Below are 25,162 nucleotides of genomic sequence, written 5' to 3' on the forward strand. Positions count from 1 at the left end.
ATATTGAGCACAAATACCCCGTTGTTCCAGGAATCTAGCAAAAGGACCAATATTCTGACTAGATCCATCATATCTGCCATAAAATTCACCACCTCTGTCAGATCTGACAATTTTAACTTTTCTATATAATTGTCTCTCAACCTTATTTATGTATACTTCAAGAGTATCAATGGCTTGAGACTTTTCATGTATTAGATAAACTTTGCCATATCTAGACAGATCATCTATAAATGTGATGAAATATTTTTCTCCACTAAAACAAGGAATATGGAGTGGTCCGCATATATCAGTATGAATAATCTCAAGGAGTTCTTTGCTTCTTGTGGCATTTTTCTTTATTTGTTTAATTTGCTTTCCCTTAATGCAATCTATACAAATATCAAAATCAGTGAAGTCTAAATGTTCCAAAATATTATCCTTCACTAATCTTTCAATTCTTTCCTTGGAGATATGCCCCAATCGTCTATGCCACAATATGGAAGATCTTTCATTATTGAAACTACGTTTCAATCCAACATTTGATTGCAAGGTCATTAGTGTCTTTGCAAACTCAAGATCCAAATTAATTCTGTACAAACCATCACACAGAATTCCAGAACCAACTTTTATTGAATCATAAAATATGCTGAGTTTGCCACTACCAAAAGAAATACAATATCCCAACTCATCAATTCTAGAAAGAGAAATCAAATTTCTAGAAATTGTAGGGACATAACATGTGTCAACAAGATCCATCAAGTGACCCGTCTCTAAGCGTAGACGATAAGTTTCCATTGATATCACTTTCGCTTTAAGACGATTTCCCATAATGATGAATCTTTCATGTTCTTTTGGTTTCCGAATTGAAAGGAATCCCTGCATGTTATTTGTAACATGAGTTGAAGCACCGGAATCAATCCACCAAATGTTAGAAGGAACTTCTGTAATGTTTGATTCGAAACATACAAAGGTCGAGTTAATACCTTTCTTTTCGAACCAAGTCTTGCATTTAATGCAATCCTTCTTCACATGTCCTTTCTTGCCACAAAAGAATCACTTTACAGTAAAGGCTTTCTTTTCATTAGTCTGTTTAACATTTCCAATATTAGCAAATCTCTTTGATGGATGATGCTTCAACTTTCTTTTCTTGTTACCACCTCCTTGAGTAGTCATCATGACATTATATGAATTTTCCTGCCTTAATCTCAATTCTTCCTGAACAAACATGCTAGTCAACTCATTCAAGTCCCACTTATCTTTATTTGTATTGTAGTGAATCTTGAATGGGCCAAACTGAGAAGGAAGAGAATTGAGAATAAATTGCACAAGGAAGGATTCATCAACATTCATGCCTAATGTTTTAAGTTTTGCAGCTTTGTCAGCCATATTGAGGATATGATCCTGAATTCCTCGAGTACCATCATATTGAGCTGTAGTCAGTTCTTTCATCAATGTGCCAGCCAATGACTTATCAGCAGATTTAAATCTGTCTTCAATAACCTTTAAATATTCCTTTGCGCTAGTTGCAATCGATAATGAAGTCTTTATATTATTTGCAATTGTCATTCTTATGAACATTAAACTAAGCCTATCAGATCTTTCTCAAGCCTTCATTTCATTAACTTGTTTTGCAGTACTTTCATCAGTCAAGTCTGTAGGCTTTTCAACAAGTAAAGCTAGATCAAGATCTAATACACCCAGTGTGAATTGTACATGCTCTAACCATTCTGAATAATTTGATCCAGAAAGTACAGGGACACTTGAAGCATATGAATGTATATGCAGAAGTACCACTGCAAAAAGATATATAACAACATTAATGCTTTGGGTTTGTCAAAAAATTGATGAACTATTGATATCATCTATATTACACCTTTGGGTGAAATATTGACATATCTAGTGTTCACTCAAGAATATTTTGGAGGACTGATACCATCCTTGAGGAATAGGTATTGTTACCTTTGGGTATACAACCCTAAACTGCAAGGATATCTAAAATAGTATCATCCTACCCCATCACATAATTATTTGAATTAGATTCTCCTTTGGGATTATCTAAATCTCATAATTATATGTGTCATTATGAATGTTATTTCTTTAATATCATTTAGGACTAATTCTTTAATATTATTTTATAAGTCATTAGTCCAGGTCACTTTGGTGGCTACAAGACTAATGCCATGATATAAAATAAAATGTCATATAAATGATAAAACTTTTATTGTAATTCATATCACAAAAGTCTATCATCCTAGGCCACTTTGACAGCTACTAGTCCGATAAAACTTAAGGAAATAAATTACAAATAATATTCATCAATATTTTTTAATTTTGCTAAACAGTTCAATAATAAAATAACAATAATAATTATTGAACATTTATGTAAAGCAATTCAATAATAAATAACCATAATAATTACTGAACATTAATGCAAAGCAATTCAATAATAAATAACAATAATAATTATTGAAATTTAATGCAAAACAATTCAATAATAAATAACCATAATAATTATTGAACAATAATGCAAAATAATTCAATAATAAAATAACAACTTTAATTATTGAACATAATGCAAAACCAATTCAATAATAAAATAACCATAATAATTATTGAATATTAATGCAAAACAGTTCAATAATAAATAACCATAATAATTATTGAACAATAATTTAAAACAGTTCAATAATAAAATAACAATAATAATTATTGAACATTAATAAAACTCATATGATAATTTCAAGCATATACATGTGAATAAATAAATAAAAATTCCAAAAAATAATAATTGGATTTTAATTTTATTTACCACATATATAATGAATAATTCATATGAGAAAACCATAAAATAAACCATAATTTATAGTTTTTTTTATCAAAATTAAATCCAATCAAATAATCAAAAAATATAATCATGATTAAAATTAATCATAATTATAATAAATGATATTTATCAATTTTATAATTGAGAATATAACCTAAATTTCTCAATTTCATAATGATAAAAAAAAACGGAAATATTTGATAGGATATAAATCGAAAATATGCGAATGGTAGAACTGTAATTTGGCAGAAATTAGACCCGAGGGTAAAACCGTAAATATGTTGACAGAACTAATTACGATATTTGCAAAGGGTAAAACTGTAATTTTTCAAAACCCTAGCCTCGATGGCAAAAACGTAAATATGCCAAAACCCTAATCTGCCATCGCCGCCGCCGCCGCCTGCGCGAGCGGCGCTGCCGCTGCTGCCTGCGGCCTGGCCGCCTGTACGCGGCTGCGGGCTGCCGCCTGTGCGCGGCTGCCAGCGGTAGTTCTAGCCTGTGCGCGGCCACTGCCGCCACGGCGCTGCCGCCGCGGGGCTGCTACTGCTCACGCACGGCCGCTGCCGCTGCGGCGGTTCCTGCCCGCGGGTGGCTGCTGCCAGCACGCGGCTGCCGCCTGTGCACGGCCAACTCACGCATGGTCGCCACCTGGGCTGTCTGCCTGCGTGCGGCCGACCGTCACATGGACGGATTCTGGCCGTGTGCGACCGGGGTTCTGTGATGCCGTCGCACGGACGGGGTTCGGTGATGCCGTCGCACGGACGGAGTTCTGTGATGTCGTCGCACGGACGGAGTTCTGTGATGTCGTCGCACGGACGGAGTTCTGTGATGTCGTCGCGTGGACGGGGTTCTGTGATGTCCACATATGGGACGAGTTCTGTGATGTCCGCATATGGGACGAGTTCTGTGATGTCCGCATATAGGATGAGTTCTGTAATGTCCGCATATGGGACGAGTTCTGTAATGTCCGCATATGGGACGAGTTCTGTAATGCGTACGCTACTCGGCGTAACCGCAGATTTCCAGCGAGGTCGACGGTGACCATTACTGCTTAGCAGTTCTTGGAAGATAAAGGTAATTATGCATCGTAAATTAATTTACAGATCTAATCCATGATTTCAAAAACCGGGCTCCCTCAACGGAGAGGTGCGTCTATACGTGTCAACGTTATGACGCTCTAACACACTAACACACCCTCAACCCCTAGAGATCCTGTCCTTTAATAGGCGAGAGCAGAGGGTCTACGATGAGATCTCAGAAGATTTCCTCCCATCAAGAATATCTCCGAGGAATCGTTCCGTAGTGGACTTAGTCTATATTGGCTAAAATATCGCAACGGAACCCAATTAGTTATTCTATCTTATTCAATTATAAAAAGGGCCACATATTCTAACAATTGGTACTCAAGAAAAGAACCAAAAAGCAACTGGGACCATCCCAAACTCTATGACCTTACTAATCTGAAATTGTTATAAAAAAAATCACGATCTCGTTATTTGTTGGTGAACCTTTACGTCGTGGCCGAGGTGTCAGCACAGCTCGATCCAATCCCCGATGTAAAAGGTCGTCCACGTGGATGCTCGAGTGGTGAGGGCGAGCATTGGGTCGAGTCGGGTTCGAGCCTCGTCCTCCGAGCACGATCTTCTCTCTTGACGAATGGCCTATTTCTTTGTCATCGGGCTCCTGCACACAGGTTGAGGTCGGGAGAGAGATTTTCCGACTCAACCCATCCGAAGCTCAAGTTAACAGTATGTATGAGAGAGTTAGAGTTTGAAATGTCCCCCTTCCTGATTAGGGAGGGTTAGCTTTTATACGAGAGTCAACTGTGGTCGACTCCTCGGGCAACCGACTTAAGCTTCTGTACGAGAGTCAACCGACCTGCACGGATCAGCACCACGCGACATCGCCCCGAGCTTTCCGGGGTGGTTGTACTGTGATGATGTCATTCATATGTGGCAAGCAGTTGCTTGCCACCTGTGTGTTATGGGCCACATCAAAGCATCCAAAGTTTGGATACCAAAGCGCTGTAATAAACATAAGCAAAGAAACAATGGGGTAGGAGCCCATCTCACCCTCATCACCACCCTAATCTTCATAAATCGTTGCAAAGAATCATGATCTTGGAATCCTTCCTGGACGAACAAGTGTTAGCCAGACAACCTAAATGTTGGTGAATAGATGTGTCGTAGCTAGTGAGTCAGCACGGCCTGGTTCACGAGCCGATGTCGAGAGTCTTCGGCCGATGAGCTGGTTGTCGAAGTCGGCCACGTCCTCAGGTTTGGGTGCTGGCAGTCATGCGCTAGCGTCTCTCGGTCGGGATGACGATGGTAGCCTGGTGACCTCCGCTTTCCTGCACAGAAGACCCTCGTCAGTTGGTTACTGACGTTGGCCCCTCCGACAATCAAGTCAGTGCTTGATGGGGGGTGTTTGTTTTTTGTCTCTTTCCCCTGGCCAGATGCTGACCAAGAGTTTTTATACCACTGCACGAGGGTTGGCTGTACGCAGGCTTGATGTGCCAACCGATCCTCGAGGGGCGCATTGGTACCTTTGTGCGACCGTCGCCTTGGGGCGCGCATGATGACGCCAGGCGACTGTCGCACGCAAGTTTGGCATGCCAGTTGATTCTCGAGGGGCATGTTGAGGAACGCCTTTGTACATATTTCGACTTGGCGCGTGGGAAGGGTATGCGTCGGTGGTGACGTGGTTGATGATGTGGTGATGATGTGGCTGGGACCAGAATATACCTTATCACTTCCCCCCGCCGAGGCGCACCGTGGGGTCCTTGCAAGAGGGCGAGGGGCGTGCCATTGTCGGAGTGTCACGCATGTTGGTTGTGGAGCTACAGGGCGGGCTAGGTTCCGTGCTAGAGAGAGTTGGAGCCGTCGGTCAGGAGGCCGGGCCTAGGCAGGATGGTACTAGCGAGTCGCAAGTCGGGGATCGATCTAGCACGACTCGGATGAAGACTAGGCCTGTGGGCCGAGGGACTGTGCTCGGGCTCAAGCAGGATGGTACTGACGAGTCACAAGTCGGAGACCGATTTAGCGTGACTCGGATGGAAACTAGGCCTGTGGGCCGAGGGACTGTTCTCGAACTCAAGCAGGATGGTACTGACGAGTCGTAAGTCGGGATCAATCTAGCGCGACTCGGATGGAAACTGGGCTTGTGGACCGAGGAATTGTGCTCGGGCTCAGGCATATGGACTGACGAGTCACGAGTTGGGGACCGATCTGGCGCGACTCAGACGAAGACCAAGCCTGTGGGCCGAGGGACTACGCTCGGGCTCAGACATATGGACCGACGAATCGTAAGTCGAGGACCGACCTGGCACGACTCGGACGAAGACCGGGCCTGTGGTGCTTTCGGCATCACAGAAATCAAAGAAATATGCGCCTCAAAGTACAAACCCACTTAAAAACCAGACAAATCACGCATCGACCATCAAGAAATCAAAGAAAGATGCATTCTATAAATTCGACGATAAAAAATAGTAGTTCCTCGAGGAGAAGGATCGAAGGTAAACCAAAGCTTGGAACTCAACACCCAAATCATTTGATCGACAACATGTGCTAACGATTCATGAACGCTTGGATGGGGCAAACGAAGAGCAACGGGAGAGGCGATTACCTCCTCCTCTCCAGGATCAGCCCCTCGCTCATTCTTCCTGCTTTGGCTCGCCACACCATTCCGTCGTCGTCGTCGCCGTCTTCTCTCGAGTTGCGCTATGCAATGCGAGGGAAGAGGAGGAGAGGACTCCTTTTATAGAGGGCAAGAGTCATCGGCCCAGAAACCGACCTAGTTGAACCCGGTTCAGTCCAACTCGACCCAACCGGAGTTATTATTTAGAAATATGGTGGGGTGGATTTATTAGCTTGTTTTAGTTATAAAATACATAAAATGAAGAAAAAAAAAACCCACCTAAAATGGTCTTTGTTTTTTTGCATCATAATAAAGAATTTTAATTTAAATTATAGTTTCAAGTAATAATTAATTTACAGTAGCTATTGAAGATTTCACTATACGCCATTCTTATGGTTTTGGAAGAATAAGTAGAGCCAATGTAGAGAGTAATTCTGCCCATAAAAATCCTATGGAAACTATGGATACCGAAGGCTTAAATATACAACAAATCAACTAAGAAGAAGCTTCTCCAACATAGTTAATAATAATATTCTAACAGAGATCAAATGGTCCTGTTTCGATTTTAAAGAGAGATATATGATGACATGAAGCAGAAAGAAAGAAAAGCTTGATTCGAAGGCATATGGAGAGATATAGAGACCAAACATCATCTCATGGCTTCTATAAAGCCATTAGTTTATCCAACAAGTAAATCAGGACACCCAACATTAATCCAGAACATAGAAGATATTGTATAGCTAAGATCAGGACACACAAATTTCAGTCAGCTTGATGTTCTTAGAAAGTTAAATTACATAAGAGCACAAGTACAATATATTACATCAAATCTAATAAAGACATATATAGTTAGTTCATAGATATATTGCATAATGTAGACAATTAAACTTTTTGATGCCCAGGCCACACAACAAGAGCATGAAGCAGCGGCAGGATGTTACCGGCGATCAGTCCCCTCAAAACCTTCTGCTTCAGTGGTGTATATGGTGGGTACCTCATCGGAATTTCCCCGGAGAAACCTCGGCTTAGTACTGCTTTTTTGTGACTAAATGCATCAAATGAGAATCTTCCATGGTAGGACCCCATTCCACTCTCTCCTACTCCACCAAATGGCAAATGAGGATTTGTAAACTGCAGAAAGTTAAAGACATTGTCACTTCAATTATTCACTTTTCTAATGAAGGTACCATTTCTCTTGAAAGCTTCAATTTTGCAATGAAGATTTAAAGATACAAATGCGCAAATGTGCATTCATTTAGGTTCGAATTGATTTGATGAAAGTGAGAATCTAAGATAGAGTTACTTCAGAAGTGATCTACTTCCATTTCTGACTTTCCATATGGTGTACTGAAATATCTAAAATTGACTTGCTCCAAAGTCAATTTTTGGATGTGGAAAAATGTTTTATAATTATAAATGCTGTATCAATATGGTTTTTAGTCAAATCAAGGTAGTTTGGATAAGTTACTTTAAATTACTCTACAGTAAACCAATACCTTAAATCCATTAATCATTAATGTTTTGCTAGTTTGTTTTCCTATTATTTTACTATTTAATTTGATTATAGTGCAACACTAATCATTAATGAATATTATAATTTTTTCATTAAATATGTTGCTAAACAATATTCTTTCAATAATTTATACATATAAATTCAGCTAAGATATATCTATCTCATGTTATACACATTAAACTTTGTTTACTATATTTATATATGATTATTTTTATAATATTATAGACAAAATCTAAATTACATTTTATAAATATAAACCTTAAGTAAAAAAAAGTATTAATACTAATCTGTCTGGTTGTTACAATTATTACATTATTAATGACATTTTTTTAATAATATGTTACTGTAATTAACTTCACATCTAATATTACACCTATGTAACTTAGGTAAGGTCAAATAAAGAATGCAACTTATTGGAACCTGAGTACTGAGAATTAGGTTTTCACACACAAATACTTGCACAAAACTTGAACTGCAAAAGGTACTCTTAGAGAAGTTACTTCTGCAATTTTAGAAGGAAAAGTTACTTGTAAGATCGCATCATTGATGAGCATTCCTCCGGCTGATACAGTCTTCACGAATTTTTTTTCTAATTTGTGGTCCTTGGTGAACAGATAAGCTGCAAGAGGCTTCGGTTTTGAGTTTATAACATCAAAGCTGTGTTCCAAATCATCAACCTTTGTAAATCAAAATAAGAATTCAAAAGAATTAGAAAGTATGTGCATTGCATGTGATAATATTGTCTATTCAAAAAACATATGCATGTAATGAAAGTGTATGTTATAACGAATATGTATGTGCACATGATAATACCTTGTTAAAAAAAATACTCATGATCTTATCTTAGGCAAGTCAAGAAGTTAATATATTGTAAAGTATGTGTGTGTAATAATAGTCTGTTAAAGAATATAAGTATCTTGATCTTATCCTAGACAATTGAGAAGTTAACATTCCAAATAATCATCGAGAATGATTTCTTACCGTTATAATTGGCAGTAAGGGACCAAATATTTCCTCCTTCATTATGGATGCATCACTGGGAACGTCTAATAAGAGCGTAGGAGCTATTTTTCTGCAATCACATTAAGATAATGTTACAAGAAAAAAAAATGTTACAAAAAAATATTTCCTAGATGCTTACAAATGCTTTTCATCTTCTTGGCCTCCATGGACAATTGTGCCAGAAACCTTTTCTTCATCCAAAAGATTTTTCAAGCGTGTGAAATGACTGGAGTTCACGATACGAGATAGATCTGTTGATCCCAATGGATTCTTCCCGTAAAATTTCTCCAAAGTTATTTTTAGAGCATCCACCTGCAAATGTTATCATCAAAAACACTACAAGAAGCAAGAGTAAGCCCTTCTCAAATTTCACTTCAAGAAGCCTACCAATTTTGGAGCAAATGCTTTTGTTGTAATGATGTAGTCTGGAGCGATACAAGCCTGTCCACTATTACACCCCCACTTGCCTACAACAATTCTCTTTGCCACAACCTTAAAAGAAAATTCTATATTAGCTTCATAATTAAAGTATAATCACTTCCAACAAAGAGAATCCAATATTTCTCTGCATTTGCAAATTGATTACTTTTATATCAACATTTGAATCAACAAGAACAGGACATTTTCCTCCAAGTTCCAGGACTAGCGGTGTCAGATGCTTTACTGCTGCAGCCATCACGACACGGCCTACTCTTGCACTGCCTGTAGATTCCGACAATGCTTTTACAATACCTTTTGCACGTACAAAGAGCAAACACCAGGAAATATGCATGTAGGAGCAAAACTAAGCAAGATGTTGAGTAGGAATGAGACTACAATGCACGTTTGTGTGTGATCATCTTTGGTGTGAGGCATGGATAGTAAGTCAAACCTGTATAGAATATCTTATCCCACTTTTGCTCCAGAAGTGCCGATGCTTCAGGAATAGATCCCTCAACTACTCTTATACAAGAGTTATCTACATACTGTGGTAGATTTTTTGCAAGAAATGATGATGTGGCTGTTGCAACTTCTGATGGCTTCAGAACAACAGTATTCCCAGCTGCAATGGCTCCAATTACTGGATCAATGGATAACACTGGCAAAGGAAGCAAAAAAAAAAGAGAGTCACTACTATCGCGAAGAAAACATGTCATGGATGCAATAGCAAGAATGTAAGCCATTTTCTTTAATATCTTCCCATCATTAAAACGCAGCATAGAGAACAAAGCCATGAGATCGAGCCCTTCTGATTGTATCAATGATATATACCAAGCAACGAGCAGGTGATTCAGGTAGATACCACCTCCAGGTCATCTCCTTCACTCACACAGGACAAAAAAATAATAATGATGTGACTGCAAGTATATATATCATCAGAGCTTGTAGTAATTTATGTGATGAGCATCTGCCAGTAGATTATTCAAAACCTATTATGCCCTTCTTTATCATTTCAAACCATTCATTTTTACTTTTTTTTAATTTCCCTCTCCCAGGGAATAAAGAGGGCCCATTAGAAATAACCATCTATATCCTTCCACAAGAGTTTACAGCAGAATTATGTGATGCAGCTCGCATTAAATAGAATTCAGACTGGTAATGCATTAAATGATGACAACAAATTCTGGGTGTCAAGGCCATTTTAACACTATACACATAAAAGATTATGCATGAAGATTTGATATTACTCCACAAAAATATGAAGTTACTGGTTTAAAATTTCAGCATGATGGTTCTCCACTTGTATCAGGTTGCTTTCATTGTACTAGTAATGCATTTAACAGGTCATCTGCATCTAGATAATAGTGTCTTAAAATTACTTTTGCATCTTCAAGCAATCACAGTAACAAACAGATTTCTACTCCTACAAGTACTTCCCATGTTCATTAAAGAACATCTAGCTTCAAAATGATCATAGTCACTAAATGGATTCTCGACTTACAAAATGGAAAGTTCCATGCCGAAATGACAAGTACAACACCAAAGGGCTCCGGCACAATTCTTGCAGATGATGGAAAAGTTATAATAGAAGTAGGAACCTGCATGGTTGGTGCAGATACTGATATTAGCGGTTAATTTTGAAGGGTTTCTTATTACAGATGTTTTAATATATGTGCATGGAGTTTGTGGTCTTAATACCTTCCGCGGTTTCATCCAGCGTTTCAATTTCTTTAGAGCAAACAGGCATGCTTCCTTTGCCAGTGAAATCTGCAACATAAACTATAGGTCATATATGCAAACAAACTTATTTGGTTCAGCTTAGAAGGAAAAAGGAAAGATAGATGGGAAGAGATATTAAAAGAAGGACACTGAAAATATTCATCCGAACTAAGTAAAGAAGCCAAAAGAAGAGAGTAGATTAATAAAATTGTTGACCACAGATGCTCACCTTTGAGAGTACATAAACATTCACCTTTGGGACAATAGCCTACTTGTCTCCATGGCTATAGAGCCAAGAAGACCATACGAGGAAGCCATTCTAACTATCTACATTGATAACTGGATGATGATCGAGCATGTAAGACTGTGAATTGAAAGAAATGGGAAGAAAACAGGATTATGTGGCAATCCCCTAAATGAAAATTATTCTGGTGATATGAGTTGATAGCTCTTCAAGGAAAGAAAATAATTATCTACAGATAATTGTACCAGCAAGAATAAATCAAGGAAAGACACTCCATCTAAAGAATGACCTTTTACATCATGACATAACTATATCAGTTCAATTAATCTTCAACCTCAATAAAAATGTCATACAAAATTCAATAAAAAAGGGGACGGATTTCTATCATCGAATAGAAATCCAACTTTCGAGTGCTGCTCCTCTTTGACTCTGTGGTCAATGCGAAACATCCAATCAGGCGTTCCACCGCAAGCAAAGCAGCGCAGAGGTTCTCGCGCTACGAATTGGTTAAGTACCAATGGGTTCTCATCAAGCTTCAGCTATAGGAACGAACAATCAGTCCCCAGCACTCAAGCTCCAAACGTTCTTCGAGAAACGAAAGATTGCAGCTACCTAACCTCTCACAGCAAGTACGAGACCATCGAAGAGACGAAAGCAACCAAACCGAGGGCAAAAAGAATTTAAGGGATGGAGCGCCAAGGACCTCGTGAAGGAAAGACTCCGTAGGAGGCTTGGCGAGGTCATGGTAGAGCGCCGCGGCGATGTCCGCCTCGTTCTCATCGATCATCCTGGCGAGGGCCTTCAGCTGCGCTGCCCTCCAACGCAAGCTCCTTGTCCTCCCGGACAGGAAGGTCTCCCTCAGCTCCGCCACCACCTCCGCCGCCCTCGCGCCGTCGAATCCTTTCCCCATAGCCGCCGCCTCTTCCTCCTCCGGAGTGCGATGCTCTTGGAGAGATCATATAAAGCCAAAGACGCAGAAGAGTAACGGCGAGTGAGGGGAAGATTTATAGGCATTGATGTGCGTATGCGTCCGATGATAGGAGCAAACAGTGGTATTTTAGTCTATTCACATTTACTGGAATTCCATTAAATAATATTAATAAAAAACGAATTTTCAAGGCGATATTATGACGTAATTTTTTTCTTCTTTTTTTCAGTAATACTGATAAATTACTATAACGTAATATAAAAATATTATACATATAATTTTCTTTTGTACTTTTTATAATATATATTTTTTATATTACCGAAAACGCTATAACGTAAAAAATTCATTCATTCAAAGATAAAAACATGTTGACTTGAAATTTTGGGCAAAGGAGTTGACTCACATGAAAGAGACCCGACAACGGAATCCCATCCAACTCGCCGTTTGATGCGAACAGGATGACAATAACGGGTCGGGTTTTTTTCATTATTTATCCGACTCATTTATATTATTAATCGTATACACATTTTAACTGAACCTAAAATTACTACTCTTAAACAAAAACAGACTTTATTTTTCGAATGATCGAAACTAAACATATTTATTTGTACCCAATCGAAGTATTATACTCTGGTCGGATTCCAGACATGTTTATACCCGAATTAGATCATACTTTTCATCGTGTACGGGTGAAACGTACGCGTGGTCGCTCCATCGTCAACGCAAGCCGGGAGGCAGCAGTTATGGCCGAGGTTGACGTGACCTCCGCTTGTGGGTCCCACGCCATGGGGGCGGGTGGATGGAAGGGTACCCGCACGGCGGGGGAAGGGAGGAACCATCAATCGCCCATGTCGACATGATGGGCGCTCCGAAGACATCCATCATCGTGAATTAATTAGAGGACGAGCATTTCTCTGTGCCCGCATTGATGACTCTGTACGCACTGCACGTTCTGCGATGACAGAAGGAGAGCAGCTCGGAGTCGATCCAATCCATCTCTCCTCCCATTGATGGTGGCGTTGACCGACACCAAACTCGCAACTATTCCCGCACGAGCGAGCGCACGCCGCCTGATGCTTCGATGCATGCGTCGATCGGCGGGCTTGCACTTATTGACGCTGCGCCATTGGACTGCTGAGCTTTTAATGGCATCGAATCCCAATTGTTCTCTCCCAGTAATCATGATTTAGAGGAACTGGAGATGTGTCATATATGCATTTTATGAAATGGAATGGGCAGAAGAAGAAATTAAATGAAGGGAATAAAGTGATGATGACAGGGAAGCAGTGATGCAGGTGGTGAGCAGTAGAGGAGGGTTTTATGTGTGAGTGAGTGCCGACTAAACATGCATAGTATCGATCTTTATTGAGAGCTGTGCCGGCATTACTCGGTTACAGTACGTCTGATCTCAAATAAATTAGCACATATGGAATGCCAAGAAGAGCTTCAAGGATTATTTTATTGTAATGCTATGCTACTTTGGGTAAGATGAGTACGAGCAAAGCAATAAGAGAGAGTCAAGAGAGAGAGAAGAGAGAGAGAGAGAGAGAGGCATTTAATGCACTTGTTGAACCCTATTAAGCATTATTGTTGTGTACATGGGAGTTTGAATACGAGGCATAATGTGGTTTGCTTAAGCCAAGTCAACTTGGGGTAATCAAAGCCGATTAGTGAAAGAAGCACAGCAATGATGATGTCGACCCCCTCGTAGAACCCCTCACAATTCAGCAATGATGTAAAATATAGTGCCAATTTAGTTTTAATTTAAGAGGGGATGGATGTTTTATGAATTTGGATTGGCAATTCCTTTTTTTTTTTTTTTTATGCAGATGGTGGATGGAGTTCTTGATCTGATATGCATGTCCATTTGTTTTAAATGATTGGGAGCAACATACAAGTAAATAAGTTGACCAAAATCACTTGAAGTATGATGCATCTAGAGAACATAAATTCAATAAAAAAAAGTTACTTGTAAGATTGTCATTGATGAGCATTTCCCCAGCGGATACAGTGATGAGAACCATCTAACAAATTGTAGCAAATCTTTCTGTGAATACAATGATTCTTCTGCCTATATAAAAATCGAATAACCAAGATAATAATTCCCCAATCGTATATATCGAAAGACTAAGAAGATGCTCAATGAATTTAATAAGGCTCGATTAACTTCTCGATCTCAATGGCTCATCGAAAATTTTCTGACATAATGTTAGGTAAACTAAGAAATTTTTTTTGTTTGATATCAAACCTTAATCCGTTAATAAATCTTCGGACGATGATTTGATACTCTTCTATTTCACACTTTAGTAAAAGTTCTTCGAATTGTGTCGTACTAGAATTCAAGATTTTACAATTGTTCAATTAATTGACTTCAAAAGTATGTTGGTAAATATTTTTTTAAAAGTTTTTATCTCATGACTTCCCATTAAGTAACGGGAGGAACTCAGATGGTGTTTTCTACTATGTTGGATATATATTGTCAATATTTCTTAACAGATCCTATCAGTTTCATTTTTGCAAATCATACACATTCAACATCAATCATTTCTTATCACTCAAAATAGTCCTTTATGCTCTCTAACCAATCAACAAACATATTTGGGTTAAACTTATCATCAAAATCTATCACATCCACTTTTACTCTTCGAGCTAGTTCCATTAGATTGTGAATTTCTAGTACATTTCTAAAAATTCATCATTAAGGTCAAAAGCTTGATTATGGTATCAGAACGTGACGAGCCCATAACCCATAGGTCCTAGAATTGGAACCATCAAGATTTATAAAGGATCCGAGGAAAATTTATTCTAGACAAAAAAAAGAAATCATCAATTAATTAGCCTATAAATTATAAAAGTTGTATTCAAAAATGAAAAGTCATCAATTAGTTAGTTGGTCTAGAAATTGAAAAATCTTTTGGTCTTTCTAGGGATTTCATTTCTATTAAGTGCACTTTTATATTAAGTGTGTACTTATTTACTATTTAGATATCTTCCATGTCACATTTTTTATTTTTAAAAGACATATACTAATTTCCAAGTAGATTAGGGTTGGGAATCATTATCTTCATTAATTATACCAAGACTTTTAAACCCCTATAAATAGTGGAGCTTATGAATGAATCAAACACATCAGAATTGAATAAAAAAGAATTACATCTTCTCTCTTTAGTCTCTTTCTATCCTCTAATATCTAATATTTAATCTCGTTCCTTTCTTTTTCTCCTCTTTAATCTCTCATCTCATACATCTTTTTCTTTCTCTTTCCCTCTCTTTTTCTTTACTTTTCCATGCTATTATTCTATATCAGTTTGGTATTAGAGCACATCAAGAAATATATCGCAACCAAAAAACACTTTAATCAATACTCAAGAATCCATGCACCTCCAACGCCAATCCCTTACCTATAGAGTTAGACTTTGGACAAATGTCCTTACAAAATTAATGGACCAATAGCTCTCGATATCGGGTAAATTTTTAAAAATTTTACTAATATTTTTTAGTAAAAAATAATATTTTTTACTAATATTTGGGCAAATATATTTTCATTGCTTTTCTTCTCCCACGTCGCCCCACATTTTCTTCTCTTTTTTTTACTATTTATTATCCTCTCTCTCCCCTTTAGCTACAAGTATAATACTACTAAAATTTAAACCATTAAAAATTATAAAAAAAACAAAAAAAAGGAAAAAATGAGAATCATTTGGAATATTATATTTCTACCTTGTACATTATAACAATTAACAATCTTATTATCAAGGGGTAATTTATTGGTAGCATTATAATCATGACTTGGTGAGGTAAAAATTAAATCCATCATGATGAATCCCCAAACCAATTGAGTGAGATAAAATACCCTTAAGACTAAGTTAGCAAATCATGACACAATGTTGAACCAGTCATGTGATCAAATGACCCAAGTCCTAAAAGCTCTTCAACACCTTCAAAAACAACATATCCATTCTCCACAATCTATAACTTTCTAAATAAAAAAATTTTACCTACTCCCAAGCGCCAATTCGAATAAATTGTAGGTCCATCATAGGGCACCTATTCATAATTATACTCCAATAATTCTTAATGATCAAATTTTCCTTAACGATAAATTCTTAGATACTACTAAAAATCCACAAACCCGAGTAATGGGCGAGCAAGTTCAGTTTGCTGATAATACGAGAAAAATAACTAAAAGAGCCAAAGTAGATATATTGAGCTTTTAATGGTAGGTTTGACCCAATGTGTTTGTTGACTAATTAGATAGCATGAAAGACTACTTTGAGTAGTATAAAATGATTGATATTGAAGAAAATGAAACTAGTAAGATCCACTAAGAAATATTGGTAACATGTCCAACATAGTTTCAAGCATCGTCAAAAGCCACCCATTGAAAGTCATGAAACAAAAATTTAAGAAAAAATATTTATCAACCTACTTTCAAAACCAACTAGTCAAACAATTATAAAACTTTAAATAGTTAAATTCTAGTGTGGTAAAGTATTTAACTCGATTTGAGAAACTTTTAATTAGATGTGAAACATAAAAGGACTAAATCATCAACGTTTGAAGATTTGTTAATGGGTTAAGGTATGATATTCAATGGATAGTCTTTGCTAATTTCCTCAACACCATGGAGGAAGCTTCCTGAGCCATTGAGATCAATAAGGATATCAAATCTTATCCAATTCGTCGACCATCTTCTTAGTCTTTTGATAATAAACTATTTCCCAATCCATCCCAAGTAGTGGTTCTATTAAGTCAAAAATTCTCATTAGTAGCATCAATCTTAGTCCAACCATAAATCGTCTAGATTATTCAATTATTGATTCTCAAACTATTTCGTCTTCAATCCAATATCATTATTGTTATAATAAAAATTACATTATCGCTCATTGTCCTCAATATACTCTTGCCTTAAAATAAGAATTAAATAGTTAAATTGAAGAAGTAGACTAAGTAGTTGAATCTGAGACCTACTTAGTGATGAGAACGAACTAGAATTTGAAGATGCCAATGATAATATTGTCTACATTATTCTCTCTACCATGTATCTTCTCTATTATTAGAAGCAAGAAAAAAACTTGTAAATTGGTTATAAATGAGAATAATAATATGAACATAGTTTTAAAATCTACCATAAAAGGACTAAACCTTGAGGTATAATTGATAGTGGTAATATGATAGTGGTAATAATGATGGGACGTGCGTTGACATCAGCTCTTCCAAGATAATGATCCACGCCTCGGTTTGACTTAATGCGCCTGACCGAGGCAGACCAAGATGATGATCGAGGCACGCCACGTCCTGCGCAAGCCCGGTCCTTCACGCCACACCAACAACGGTGTTAGACGTTACCAAGAGTACGATCCTGCTCCCTGCAAGCGGACACATCATGCAATGGTAACATTCCCTGTAAAAACCCTCGTGCTCAGAAAGAAAAGGGAGGGAGAAAAAGGTAAGAAAAACCCCCTAAGACTATCTACTGACTTGACCGTCAGAAGGGTCGGGTCGAGCCTCTCGACCCGACCTGTGTGCAGGTGCGAAGATGAAGCGCCTCCCACCGCGCGTTCAGGCGAGGAATCCCACCCCGGTGAAAACAACGGCTGTCCAACCGCGATCAGACTACTGCAGTCGGCCACCTCAGCAGTTTCAAGGGTCGTCCCAGGAAGATCCCCAATCATTCGGACCCGAACCCAATCGTGTCGGCCCCGAGGCCACGACTTAAAGTTATTGACACCAACAATAATCACATTTAACCCTACTGGAAGTAGAGGGTCAAAATTTCCTCTTTCATTATCGTGAAACATCCGAAACATCTAATAAGAGGAGCTATTCTTCTGCAATCACATTGGGATGATGTTACAAACATGTAACTTGAACCATCTCATTGAAAATGGTATTGCGTGTGATGCGTACCGGCAATCTTCATTCCGGTGTCCCGCGTAGACAATCGTGCCAGAAACCATTTCACCATCCAAAAGACTCATCGAGCTCGAGAAATGGTTGGAGTTCACAGTGCGAGATAGATCTGCTGATTCCGACGCATTCTTCCTGTATAATTTCTCTAAAGTTGATCTTAGAGCATCCACCTGCAATTATCATGGTCACTAATCGAGCAATAGATAAGCAGGATGAAATCGCTACCCACTTAGCAATTTTGGAGCAAATAATGTTGTTGTAATAATATAATCCGGTGAAATACAAGCTCGTCCAATGTCGCATCCCTTCTGTTTGCTTGCTGCAATCTGAGAAACAAAGACAAATTAGTTTCGCAAGTAAAGAATGAACACTACTATCCAACAAGGAGAATTCAATGTTTCTCCTTTAAGAATGATCAGTACACTTGTATCAACATTGGAATCAACAAGAACAAGAGACTTTACTCCAACCTCCGGAATTGCTTGTGTTGGATGCTTTGCAGCTGCAGTCATCAGGATATATGGCCTACTCTCGCATTGCCTGTAAAGTTTACATAGTAGTTCTGTTATTGTTCAATGTCACAGGTTTAAGTGCACAGAACCATCAGCCACTGCACATTGTTTAAATGGAAGAAATAGCTATATCAAAAAATCTTATATAAGTGGAGCATGTCACGTATAAAGAACACCAAGGCAGTCAATATTAGAAAAGAAAAATATTGAACAGGAGAAACACTTTTAGGTAGCAAGTAAAGACATGGATAGAGTATTTTATCAAACTTTTGTACCAAAAAAGTGCTGTTTTCTCAGGAATAGATCACTCAATCACTCTTATAAAAACCTCTGATGGTTTCAAAACAACAGCATTACCAGCTGCAGTGGCTCCAACTATGGGGTCAATGGATAACAATAACAAAGAGTAAAGATGAGAGTTCTTAACCTTACTATTTAAATGCATCATGGATGTGAAGAGTAAAAAAATGCATTTCATCAGATTCATCCTGTTGTTTTTCTAGAAGACTTAGCTATAAACAACATAAATTCCACAAAGGAGGAAACAGTAAAAACTATACTGAATGCCCTCATACTACCAAAGCCTGACGGATAGAATTTGTGGATCTCCTCCTAGACTCACTGATGCAAACCCACAGTGAAGTGAAGCAGCGAATCCGGAAGTGAAGAGACCAACCTACAGTGATGTCTCCCCATACCCCAACCTTTCGAGCTAGCGAGGGAAAAGGAAGACATATATAATTAACGAATGCTATCTGACTCCGCGTAATTAAACTACTGCAAACCAAGATGTGGTGATCCCAATGCTGATGTTAACGACGACTGCAGCACTGGTTGTTCTTTCTTTTTTTTTTGTGTTAAATAACGAAAAGATCAAATTGGAAGCCACCGCCGCATCTTCTACACGTAATCTGCTCGCCGCGGCGGTCTACCAAGGACCGACCCCACCTTCCTCCGTCCAATTAAAAGGACAACATTACCCATCAACATTGGGTATTAATCCCTTGTTCCTTACCTGCCTCGCGAATAATATAAAACTATTGGCCCAGAAGAAGATGTTGCTGCGGATCTCGTCTGTTGTCATGCCTGCGGGCCATGTCTCTTGTCACGACCGCGATTTAGGTGGACCGAACCATCCTGAAACTTTCCCGGGTGGTATCCTTTCACACACGATCCACCCATGAAAAATAATCCGCGACCCACATGCAGATCCTGAGACCGCACTTGCTCAAAGAATAGAAAACATCCACTTGGGAATCCTACGTGGAACCGTAGACCATCCTCCGATCGTTGACCTACACCAATCATTGTAGCTGCCTGCCACGTATAAATTCAATTTATTACTATCAACTTAACTCTCCGTCCGTTACTCTCAGATCCGGAATCCTGATGGGTGCAAAAACGGGTGGCCTTTTTCAAGTGTGGAATCATGGAATGGACATAACGGATAACATCTTGACCGTACGTTTCGCATCCACCTGGAATACCCGGTGCCACGACGCTGACAGGTAAACACTAATTAAGTGCCCCCTGTCCTAAATTGGAGTCCGACTCCGCCTCCATCTCGCCGCGTCTTCCACCGGTCGCTCCGCCGTCCCCATCTTCCGCCTCGCCCGCTGCCGTCCTCGGGCTGACGCCGTTCCTTCGCCCCCTCACAGGGACAACGCGGGCCCCGCAACCTACTACGTCAGCCGTGACAGAATCCGCGCACCCCAATCCCGTCCACGCTGCTGCTCCCCGCTCGATCTCCGCCACGTTTCGTAAATCCAGGCCACACTCCACGATATAAGTTCCCTACCCTCAACTCTCCCGAATTCCAAAGCGTTCTTCGCCTTCTTACGACAGCCGAGGCGAAGAGAACGACGACGGAAAGGGAGGCGACGATGAACGGCAGCGAATTGGCCCTACCCCCCGGGTTCCGCTTCCATCCGACGGACGAGGAACTGGTGATGCACTACCTATGCCGGCGGTGCGCGGCGATTCCCGTCCCCGTTCCCATCATCGCCGATGTCGACCTGTACAAGTACGACCCCTGGCAGCTCCCAGGTACACGTGCCTGTCCTCCCCCTCTCTCGCCCATTTCTCATCCCGTCCGATCATGATCACGCGGTGCAGATGGATCTTGAAGTCCTGATGATCTCCTCGGCAGGCATGGCACTGTACGGCGAGAAGGAGTGGTACTTCTTCTCGCCGCGGGACCGCAAGTACCCCAACGGGTCGCGGCCGAACCGGGCCGCCGGCTCGGGATACTGGAAGGCCACCGGGGCCGACAAGCCCGTCGGTTCGCCTCGCCCGGTCGCCATAAAAAAGGCGCTCGTGTTCTACTCCGGGAAGCCGCCCAAGGGGGAGAAGACCAACTGGATCATGCACGAGTACCGCCTCGCCGACGTCGATCGCTCCGCCCGCAAGAACCGCAGCCTCCGGGTACGCCAACATTGTCCTACACGTGCCCAACAATTAGATGAGGTTGTACGCTGCAACATACAGACCGCCATGTACCTGATCCGATTTCTCGCTGGCGTTTCGTAATGCAGCTTGATGACTGGGTGCTGTGCCGGATCTACCACAAGAAGGGGGAGGTGGGAAAGCAAGCCACCCCGGGCCGGAAGGCAGCCGGACCCAAGAAGACTCGGCCGGCCCAGCCGGACTCAAAACAGGGTGTCGTCTCGCACGTGCCGGCGCCGAGAAGTGCAATGATCTGCTTCGACTCGCCCGAGTCACTGCCGCCTCTGACGGGGGAGTCGACCGGCTCGGAGCACGTGCTGTCGTCGTCGGAGTTCGCCTGCGAGCGGGAGGTCGAGAGCCACGCCCACGACTACGACGACTGGGACATGGAGCTCGGCGTCGGGCTCATCGACGAGGAGGACGCCACGGGAGTTGGTGGGCTGCCGGCCGTCTCGCCGGCCTTCTTCCACGACCCCTTCCCTGATCTCCTCGTTCACCTGCAAAGGCCCTTTTGGGAGATTTAGCAAATGACTGTAAATGAACGTTCGATAACTTTTGCCCGCTATTGCTGGTTACTGCGGACCTGCAGAACGACACCAGCAATAACCCGGCAAACACGATTGGGTGGGGTGTATGATCACAATGAATCCAACTTGAATCGGCAAACTGTTGCTGATGACTGTTCAGTGGATGGATGATGATGACTCCAGTTCTAGACTTCAGATTACTGCAAGTGCTCATTCATTGGGATGTAATATATTGATATCTAACATGTCCTTTTCACTATAAACGCTTAAAGTCCTACAACAAACCAAGAATTAAATAGTATAAAAGTGAGCCAGGCATAAACCATTGTTTGCTATCTTCTTACAATAATTTTAGTGCAATTTTGCTTACCTTAAAATATGCCAATTGTTCATATTTTATTTTAATAAGAAGTAGCTCCTCATATGGGGGCACTATTAAAAATATAAAATATTTTAAACAGTATGAAGGCCTACATGCAAATATAAAAATGATTCATTGGCACTTTACCTCAGCATCCTCGAGGAGTTGTGCTGCTTTAACCACTCGGATGAAGCTTACTGCATCCTCCTTGCTGTTCCACCCGACCAAACCATTGCCTGCACAGATTGATTTACATTGGACGGGAAGAACGATGAGACTTCCAAATATGATGCAAAAAATTTTAATGTATTACCAGCAGATGTAGGCATGTGCTATGTTATTTGCCAACACCATATTCTGCCAAAATGTCCTGATGATCAAAAACTTCAACCATAACATTCTTGGAAGTATAAAAAAAGAGATAAATCATAAGTTCCAGACAAATAGAGATACCTACAGACTGTTGACCCTGAAACAATTTAACATGTTTCGTATTCCTTCTTAGAAGTTGTAACTTGCAAGTTATTGTTACTATGCAAAGAGTAATGATCCCCTTTTGTGACATCACACCATTACATAGGTATCATTTCAAATAGGCCATCATAAAAAAGATCTCACCAGGCGATCAAACCAAAAAATCTTTCTATATTAGCACAAACCAATTATTAGCCTTACAGCAGAGATTGTCATAAAAAGTGTTTGAGGGAATGTCCACTGCATCAAGAAACCAAGGGGAAAATGGAGACCACCACATTTAAGTGTTCTTTTAGCATATGCCTTCCTAAAAAACTCTTTTACAACAAATGCAAGAAGGATCATCATTCTTGGAAATCCATGGAAGCATAAAAAATCTAATGAAGTGACAGTAACCTTGATGAATCTTACTGTTTTACAAGAAGCTACCATTTGATGTCAAACATCAGAACTCCAAATCACTGACTAAACTTACTTTAAAGAATGCTTTTTTGGGGGTTCAAACTTACGTTGCCGATAACATCACTAGCTTCATCAGACAGAGAGTGGAAGGGAACGTTATGTCAACTTTCATTATCCTGGATCAGAAAAATCTACTCAGCATAATAATGAAGCAAACACAAGGAGCAGTATGGGGGAATTAAATATAAATGTGCCATACTAGTATTCAGCCTTATATGGGGGAACACCAAAAAGGAACTCATAGCAAATAATGCCTAAAGTCCAATTATCAACTGCATAATCATGTTCCTTCTTCTCTACCATTTCTGGTGCTAGACAATCAACAATACCACACAGTGTCTCTTAGCATTTGACTGCACAGCCCATCCAAAATCTGCTATTTTAAGTCATCTCAGCAAAGTAGAAAATCAGACATGTCATTGATCTAAATATGGATTTCATTACATGTACAGAATAGAGTGACTGCCCTAAATTCTCGCTGCTACATGAACAAACTTCATTTAGTTGATGGCAATAAAACCAAAAAAAAAATTGATGCTTTATAAAAGTGGCAATACTTTATGCCAAGTATAGGTTTCTTGGATGGATTTGGTAGCTACAGAGACCTACTGAATTCCTGACTGCCACTGTGTTGGTGGGCTGTTGGGTTTCTTTGGTAGCCTGGGTGATGAAGAATTTTGGAATTCACACAATCCGAAAAAACCTTCAAAAATTTATTGGAGCTTTGGCTTCAGCTTTCCTGTAAAACCAGGATTACATGAATTCTGGATTTCTTTTTCTCTGAATTGGACAGATTTTGGACTTTTCCTCAACCCAGTGTACTACTTTTGGTTTTATGAGCTGTATGAACATGTGCATGCCACTTCCACTGTAACTAGCAGTGTTAACTACATTAAGTTGATGGATAAGAGGGTTTGTTATCTGAAATGGAATGATGCTTATTAAGACCTTGGGGAAAACATAACTTGTACATAAGACATGTTTAGAGAGTCATCAAAAAGACAAAATCAAATCATAATTCAAGACGATTATGTTGAAACCAGAGTCATCATATAGATAACGCCATCTAAGGGCCAGTCCAGCCAAAGTCAAGTACCAAGACTTTGAGAACTCATGTTCTTGAGTTCAGCAACATTTTGGAACAAGGAAGGGATCATTTCCCATCAAACTCCACTCGTAGGTCTTCACTTTCGAGTTTCAACAAAACAAACACACTTCAAATTATTAAAATGAGGTTGAAAAGTTCTAAAACACTTTATGACAAGTGAAAGATATTAACACAGGTTTTTGCCATAGAAATGATGTTATAACATTTTTTGCCACCATTGAATCCCTCATGATGATAATTGACAAGATGAACTACATCAGAAACATGGTAGATCGCACAAATATGCTACAACTGTGATCATGGGCAAAAAGATGGGAGCATCACGACTAAGATCAAGTAATTAGGAATCCCTCAATATCCAGCAACAGGTTCACAAGGTGCTTGATGTCCCTATGGATAACATGATTATGGGCGTCCAGCCAAGCCAAGAATCACAGGCTTGTAAAGCTCACCTGAACCGCGAACTCGAGGTCCAAGTAGACGCCGGTCTCATCATGGAACCAAGCCAAGAAACGGAAGACGTTCGGTTGGCTCCGACAGTGCTGGATCTCGATCTGCAGCCTCGCAGATCACCCTGAACACGCACTTCAACGCGAGAAGCATCACGGTGAGAACGAACAATAGATCATTCACAAGATATAGAGGATTGTACGAGGGTAGAGTAGCACGCCTACTTCTCTCTGGCGGGATAGGCCTTGCCGTACCTCTTCCTTCTTCATCGCATGATCGATCGATCCATCTGTAGAAGAGGCCAGCGAGGGTTTTGGAATCGAGAGGGAGTGGGAAGCGGAGGAGATTTGGGGGCAATTAAGAGGGCGGGGGGGAGAGCGAACGCTTAAAAGACCGCCATCCAGAACGGATCTAGCCAAATCCGGATCCGATCCGAACTCAAGAATAACCGATCCGATCACATTAAAATGGGCAACCATCAGTGAATCTAAATCTCGAGTCATGTTTGGTCTAACCAGACCAAATCGGATCCCATTACGAACCCGTAGTCCACTCCCATGTATGAGTGTTGGACTCATTAACAAACTCAATTCAGATTAAAGTCAAAATTTACACTAAACATGCTGTTTCAGCAGCAGCTGTACT

The 25,162-nt window shown here is 40.1% G+C and overlaps 3 protein-coding genes across 12 annotated transcripts; 1 reads left to right on the forward strand and 2 right to left on the reverse strand.

Annotated features, from left to right (window-relative positions):
- Positions 1-7,149: 7,149 nt before the first annotated feature.
- Positions 7,150-12,313, reverse strand: LOC103988073 (aldehyde dehydrogenase family 3 member H1). Of its 2 annotated transcripts, none has more exons than XM_009406584.3 (10): positions 12,041-12,313; positions 11,073-11,141; positions 10,876-10,972; positions 9,826-10,032; positions 9,541-9,656; positions 9,342-9,446; positions 9,094-9,266; positions 8,934-9,024; positions 8,480-8,629; positions 7,150-7,570 (listed from the first exon to the last, which is right to left on the reverse strand). In XM_009406584.3, the coding sequence occupies exons 1-10, from the start codon at positions 12,245-12,247 to the stop codon at positions 7,322-7,324; spliced, it is 1,464 nt and encodes a 487-aa protein (XP_009404859.2). In that variant the 5' UTR covers positions 12,248-12,313; the 3' UTR covers positions 7,150-7,321. The 2 variants fall into 2 exon arrangements, 1 of the variants encoding a protein (XP_009404859.2); XR_010487805.1 differs by having other exon boundaries at positions 7,431-7,570; positions 8,480-8,571.
- Positions 12,314-18,027: 5,714 nt separating this feature from the next.
- LOC135586085 (uncharacterized) lies at positions 18,028-24,878 on the reverse strand. 8 transcript variants are annotated; one of them, XR_010487807.1, is made up of 9 exons: positions 24,742-24,878; positions 24,520-24,652; positions 23,007-23,075; positions 22,337-22,393; positions 22,171-22,259; positions 21,190-21,632; positions 18,649-21,130; positions 18,408-18,504; positions 18,028-18,310 (listed from the first exon to the last, which is right to left on the reverse strand). XR_010487807.1 is itself a non-coding variant. In XM_065112970.1 (8 exons), the coding sequence occupies exons 5-8, from the start codon at positions 22,176-22,178 to the stop codon at positions 18,227-18,229; spliced, it is 297 nt and encodes a 98-aa protein (XP_064969042.1). In that variant the 5' UTR covers positions 22,179-22,259; positions 22,337-22,393; positions 23,007-23,075; positions 24,520-24,652; positions 24,742-24,878; the 3' UTR covers positions 18,028-18,226. The 8 variants fall into 8 exon arrangements, 5 of the variants coding, with proteins under 5 accessions (XP_064969042.1, XP_064969040.1, XP_064969039.1 ...); XM_065112970.1 differs by lacking the exon at positions 21,190-21,632 and having other exon boundaries at positions 18,028-18,348; positions 18,649-18,718; XM_065112968.1 differs by having other exon boundaries at positions 18,028-18,504; positions 18,649-18,718; positions 24,520-24,641; positions 24,742-24,863.
- LOC135615014 (NAC transcription factor 32-like) lies at positions 20,574-21,826 on the forward strand. 2 transcript variants are annotated; one of them, XM_065112965.1, is made up of 3 exons: positions 20,574-20,736; positions 20,840-21,114; positions 21,225-21,826. In XM_065112965.1, exons 1-3 carry the CDS (start codon positions 20,574-20,576, stop codon positions 21,657-21,659), a joined length of 873 nt encoding a protein of 290 aa, XP_064969037.1. In that variant the 3' UTR covers positions 21,660-21,826. The 2 variants fall into 2 exon arrangements, with proteins under 2 accessions (XP_064969037.1, XP_064969038.1); XM_065112966.1 differs by having other exon boundaries at positions 20,580-20,713; positions 20,806-21,114.
- Positions 24,879-25,162: the final 284 nt, after the last annotated feature.

Source organism: Musa acuminata, chromosome BXJ2-6 (genome assembly GCF_036884655.1).
Source record: "Musa acuminata AAA Group cultivar baxijiao chromosome BXJ2-6, Cavendish_Baxijiao_AAA, whole genome shotgun sequence".
NCBI lineage: Eukaryota > Viridiplantae > Streptophyta > Magnoliopsida > Zingiberales > Musaceae > Musa > Musa acuminata.

What these genes read in the sequence shown, in the direction of transcription:
- LOC103988073 (XM_009406584.3), bottom strand. Translation starts at nt 12,247, where the DNA reads ATGGGGAAAGGATTCGACGGCGCGAGGGCGGCGGAGGTGGTGGCGGAG. An exon ending in AAGCATTTGCTCCAAAATTG is followed by an intron (nt 9,267 to 9,341) that starts GTAGGCTTCTTG and finishes TAACATTTGCAG; the next exon opens with GTGGATGCTCTAAAAATAAC. An exon ending in TCAATGATGCGATCTTACAA is followed by an intron (nt 7,571 to 8,479) that starts GTAACTTTTCCT and finishes AACTTTCTGCAG; the next exon opens with TTTACAAATCCTCATTTGCC.
- LOC135615014 (XM_065112965.1), top strand. Translation starts at nt 20,574, where the DNA reads ATGAACGGCAGCGAATTGGCCCTACCCCCCGGGTTCCGCTTCCATCCG. An exon ending in CGACCCCTGGCAGCTCCCAG is followed by an intron (nt 20,737 to 20,839) that starts GTACACGTGCCT and finishes TCTCCTCGGCAG; the next exon opens with GCATGGCACTGTACGGCGAG. An exon ending in GCAAGAACCGCAGCCTCCGG is followed by an intron (nt 21,115 to 21,224) that starts GTACGCCAACAT and finishes TTCGTAATGCAG; the next exon opens with CTTGATGACTGGGTGCTGTG.
- LOC135586085 (XM_065112969.1), bottom strand. Translation starts at nt 24,786, where the DNA reads ATGAAGAAGGAAGAGGTACGGCAAGGCCTATCCCGCCAGAGAGAA. An exon ending in GCCTATCCCGCCAGAGAGAA is followed by an intron (nt 24,642 to 24,741) that starts GTAGGCGTGCTA and finishes GTGCGTGTTCAG; the next exon opens with GGTGATCTGCGAGGCTGCAG. An exon ending in GCACATGCCTACATCTGCTG is followed by an intron (nt 22,260 to 22,336) that starts GTAATACATTAA and finishes CAATCTGTGCAG; the next exon opens with GCAATGGTTTGGTCGGGTGG.